General features: G+C 46.0%; 1 protein-coding gene across 1 annotated transcript in view; it reads left to right on the top strand.

The window, feature by feature from the left end:
- LOC104498413 (scm-like with four MBT domains protein 2) overlaps window positions 1-2,986 on the top strand; it is a gene marked incomplete at its 3' end in the record, with an annotated part of 10,562 nt that extends 7,576 nt beyond the window's left edge. The window contains exon 3 of the mRNA XM_010141789.1: window positions 2,746-2,986. Coding sequence (XP_010140091.1) covers window positions 2,746-2,986 — 241 coding nt within the window. The remainder of the gene's footprint in view (window positions 1-2,745) is intronic.
- Between the last annotated feature and the right edge of the window lie 2,003 nt (window positions 2,987-4,989).

Below are 4,989 nucleotides of genomic sequence, written 5' to 3'. Positions count from 1 at the left end.
TGAAATCTTTTTCTGCTCTGTTCATTGCTGTCAATCCCAACCTGCAGACATTCATCTCACAAGAGCGCCTTGTTTCTCCAAAGCTGTCCTCTTAATGCATGATGTACTGACTAGCAAGGTCGCTCAGCACTAGAGCCCAGCATGTCCTGTAGGAAACCATCTCTCAGCCTCCTGCCTGGAGGTGCTGTCTCAGGAGCATGAGGATCAAGTACTTGGGTAGGTGATGCTCGTCCTGGGTGAACGTGGTTCCTATCGACAGCTGTGGTAGTGACAGCATGGTCTGTGGCTCTGGTCCGTGGAAGTGCAAGTAGCATTCAGAGTGGCTGAAATCTTGGCTGGTGAAGATCAGAGCATGCTTTGAAGAAAGGACTGTCTCCAAGCAAAACGCATCACGGTCAAGGATATTCCTGCTTGGAACCAGCTTCTCCCTCCACCACCGGTTGTTTAACCTCTTCTGTTCATCTCCCTGTGTGTGATGTCACATGTGGACATGGGACAGAAATGAAGCTGATGTATGAGTTCATCACAGTCAAGGGCGTGCACTTGTGGCCACATTGGTAGATTTTTCCAGGACATCTTTTGTCATTCAGCGACAAGACTGTGCTGTCAGAGGTGTTGTGGTCTAGTGGGAAGGTGTTGTGATGTGTCAAGCCATGACAAGTCATGGTGGTTCTCTGTCTTCAGCTGCAAGTCCCGTGAAGATAGTGCTGCTTGTCCTCCTGCTTGACCCTCAGATGGAGGTAACAGCCCGTTCTGCTACAGCTGCTCGTTAGTCACACTGGCTCTTCTCCCAGCTTCAGTCATCTGGTCTGAATGCTCTGGAGGGTGTGGACATCATCGGCAGGAAGAGAGGGGTTTTAGCTGTGGTACTCTGGGTTGCCTACACCGAGTCAGTTTGCTGGAAGAGGTGTCCTTTGGGAACAGTGTAGCTGTGCCACAGTGAGAAAGCTGCCTGAAGAACCAAGAGCCTGGAGAACTTCAAGAGGATTCTTTATCTGGATGACTGCTGTTGTGCCGTTAAACCACCTTAGTCTCCAGGTGATTTCTTGGCTTGTTTTGAAGGGGTGAGGAGCTGCGGTGATGAAAAATCTCTCTTCATCTACATCGGAAAAAATAATACAACCCTCTAATCCCTATTTTGCTTCCATTTTTAAGAGTGGAGTATTCCATGATGAAGGACCATAATTCTCTATAGTGGAGAATTTATTATATGTCAGTTTGATTCCACTCTTTACATGATTTCCAGACACGAGTCCCTTGCCTCCAGAACACCACTTTTGTCTTTACTTACGGTAAGTGCAAGGAGAAAAGCTACAAATGAACTTGTATTATTTATGAGGACCCTTAGCATCACAAGAGCTGAGATTCTGTGTTGTGACTAAGTAGTGTCACAGACCTTCTTCAGTCTTAGAGGATTTCCAGAGGTCTCTTCCAGCCTCAGCTCTTCTGTGACTCCAGACATTGATGCTGATGGAAGTGCCCACACAGGTGAAGACACATGGAGTGTTGCTGCGTGCACATAATAAGTGGCTTTGGCTGGGCAGCACTTGTTATAAGCCGGAGAAGGATGAGTGGAGGAGTACTGCTGACGTGCCAGAGGAGTGTTTTCTCTACAACTTGGCATCTCCATGTCTGTGAAGTCCTTGGGTGGCTGAGTAGACCATATTATGTTTCTATTTGGAGTAAAAGAGGCATTTTAACCTGTCATTTAAATGAGAAGTTAATCAGAGACAGGCTTAAACCAGGCTTTACAATCTCCTGGTTTTGGTAAGAGATAAGACACTAAGAAATCTTTAAGAAGCTGTCGTTAAGCACCTCATAGGGAGTACCAGGCTATGTTTTGGATGGTCTTCTGAAGACAAGTCTGGCACCTGAACCATTGGATCAGCTTCTACTGCCATTGGATCAGATCTATAGGTTCTACTTTTTTTATCAGCAACAGCTAGAGACAACCCCCTGACCCTTGGAAGACACCATGTGATGTGTCCACAACAGGACCTAGTGCTTAACAGCAGACCCTGCTGTGTCCTAGAAAAGATTCACTGGCATCTCCAGTGTCCTAAGGCAAGTTACGTGTGACCTGTCACCAATAAACGGAAGATAAACGGAAGTGATATGGCAAGGCAGTGACTCAAAGCATTTGTTTCTTTCAGCGATGGGTCATCATACCTTATTCACCAGGGTGCTGGGAGAACTCGACCTGCCGGGTATGGATTTAGTGGAAATGCTCTCTTTGGTCTGCCTGGCACTGCAGTCAGCCTTTGATGCTTGCTGAGCCTCAAGAGGTGCTTCAGTGTGGTTATATGACTAATTACTGTAGTTGGGCTTAACTCCTAGAGGTGCTTAGTACCTGCCTTTCTACCTTGCATGTGTCCTGTGATTGGCCTGGTGGAGCTGTGCAGTGGGAAATGGGACTTCACTTGAGCTACGCTACTTTTTCCCAGGCGTTAGTGACATTTGCGATGCTAAGATGGGTACCAGGCCTCTCTCAGATGTAGCGCAGCTGAGGTTACTGCTGCTGGAGGGCTTCTTTAGAGTGTGTAGGTCCTTGCGTGATGGCGTGTGTGCCAGTGAAGCAGGAATAGTTCGGCCCAGAGAGATTGTGAAGGAGGTGGTTGGAGCACAATCAACTCATCTCCTATCCCAGAACTGCTCTTTGAGGGCAACATTATCTTGTATAGCTGGGGAGGAGGGCTCTCCCTGCAAAGAAGAAAAGGTAACACCATGCCTTTCTCTTTTTGTAAGGTTGAAATCAGCCTTCAAAGCAGCTTCCAACCAGGGATGAAATTAGAAGTGGCCAACAAGAGCAATCCAGACACGTACTGGGTGGCTACGATCATTACAACCTGTGGACAGCTCTTACTGCTTCGTTACTGTGGCTATGGCGATGACCGCAGGGCGGATTTCTGGTGTGATGTGATGACAGCAGATCTTCACCCGGTTGGTTGGTGTACACAGAATAACAAGGTCCTGATGCCTCCAGATGGTGAGTTCTGAGTGTTTTGTTAGGGTCATGCTCTAGTATTGGGCTGGTGGTTAATCTCCAGACTTCCAGTCAATCTGGAATGGGTACCCCAGATCCTTATCTGGTGTTGGGTGATGCAGTTAGGGTTGATGGGTTTGCCAGTCAGCCTCTAGCAAAGGCATTTTTGCCCTAGTTGGTAACAACAGAAGGTGGTTCTATACGAATCTGTCTTAATGAGGAAACCTACTGATGAATTGTAAAGCCGTGGTTTTCAGTTAGGGGAGAGAATTGTCCTGTCCTTGTAGGAAGGAAGGATGAAATTCAGGCTGAGAACAAAGTAAAATAAGCAGGATCAGTTTGGGTGCAACCAAAAGCAGAAGTTGGCTGCACACTCCGATGTTTTGCCCTGAAAGTTTACAAGCTTCTATTGCCAGATTCTTGCAGGTTTTAATTCTGATGGTCGATACACGTGGTTAAAGATAGCAAAATTTGGTCATCATGGGTTAGGGCATGTCCCGATTATCAGCTCTTAGGTACACAAAAGCTGAATGCAAGAGCTGTAGGTTCCTCGGGCCCATGTAGAACAGGTTGTTAATAATACAGTAAAGGGAAGAAGAGATGAATATTTAGCCTCCACCTTGTGCCTGCATTTAAGAAAAGTCTCATTTAAGGATGCTGCTGCTGAAGTTATTCTTTTACTTTCTGTTGTTACATGTGACCATTATGTATGTGCCCATCGTGTGCCATGTGTGATTTCTCCTGGTGTAGGTGTTGCCTGACTTCGACTGAAGTGAGCTGTAGACGTGGTCTTAGAATCAGAGCTGACATTCCTGCCTTGCAATGCTGAACTCTGAGCTAAACTTTTGTTCTGGACTGTGTATTTTGAATTAAACAGAGGCTTGATTGCTTAAAAAAATAAGTTCTGAAGATGAATATGCTGAGAAATCTGTTGGCTTAGCACTAGTAAAGCAAAGAGTGTGAGAAGGGTCAGGTATTTTCTTTTACTGGTCTCTTAAACTACCTCTGATTACAAGGATTATAATTTATGTTATCAAAAAGGTGTGCAGTGCTGTCAACTAAATCTCAAAACGTGAGGGTCAAAGGGTAAGAGATTGTGTCGACTAGCAACTGCTTTCCACAGAAATGTTGGAATCTGCTCGTTGGGTTGTGGCTCCTTCATGACAGTTCTCTTGCTTGAATGACCACAAATGTGTGGTGTGTCGTACCTCCTTTCTCCTCTGGCTGGGTGATGTAACTGTATGCCAGGGTCTTAAAACAGGGCAGTTGCCCAAATTCATTGTTGTCCCCCCCCCGCCCCGCCCCCCCTTCTCAGTGAATAAACTCTATTCAATAATGTCTTACGGTGGTTTTCAGAAAGAATAAATTAAATGCAGAGGTTGTAGTTTCAAAAGAGATTTAAGAATTTAAGAGCATGAGTCATGTTTTAGAATGCGACATCTAAAATGCCCAGAAAGATTTGAGTCTTCAGGACTTCTCTCACTTGGAAAAGAGAGGGGTCCTAAATGTGCTCGTACCTTGCAGAGCTCCTTTGTGTGTTTGTCCACAGGGCTCAGAGGTGGCTTTTCAAAAGATAGTAGTTCCCATTGAGACACCATAGGGTAGAAGCTGAATTTTCAGGAGTTCCCCTTGTCTTCCATAGGGAGAAGTGGGCTCTGAAGAAGTTGCTCAGAGAAGTGGTGGATGCCCGCTCCCTGGCAGTGTTCAGGGCTAGATTGGACGGGACTTTGAGCAACCTGGTCTGGTGGAAGGTGTCCCTGCCCGTGGCAGAGGGGTGGAACTAGATGATCTTTAAGGCCCTTTTCAACCCAGACTATTCTACTTCATTCAAACTTTGCCGCGTTGAGAGCTTTAGCTGGTGAAGCCTGCAGGATCAGATTTTTCGTTGGTTATGAAATGGTGTTCTCTGTGAACTCCGTGGAGCTTTTCTTGCCTTTTTAGCATCACACATTTTTTTGTTGCCAAACCTTTGGAAGAAACGGAAGCCAACTTCAAATTGCACAGAC

Source organism: Buceros rhinoceros, unplaced genomic scaffold, assembly GCF_000710305.1.
Source record: "Buceros rhinoceros silvestris isolate BGI_N320 unplaced genomic scaffold, ASM71030v1 scaffold2528, whole genome shotgun sequence".
Classification (NCBI taxonomy): Eukaryota; Metazoa; Chordata; class Aves; order Bucerotiformes; family Bucerotidae; genus Buceros; species Buceros rhinoceros.
Note: the sequence above shows the minus strand (reverse complement) of the source record. Positions and strands in the feature narration are given on the sequence as shown.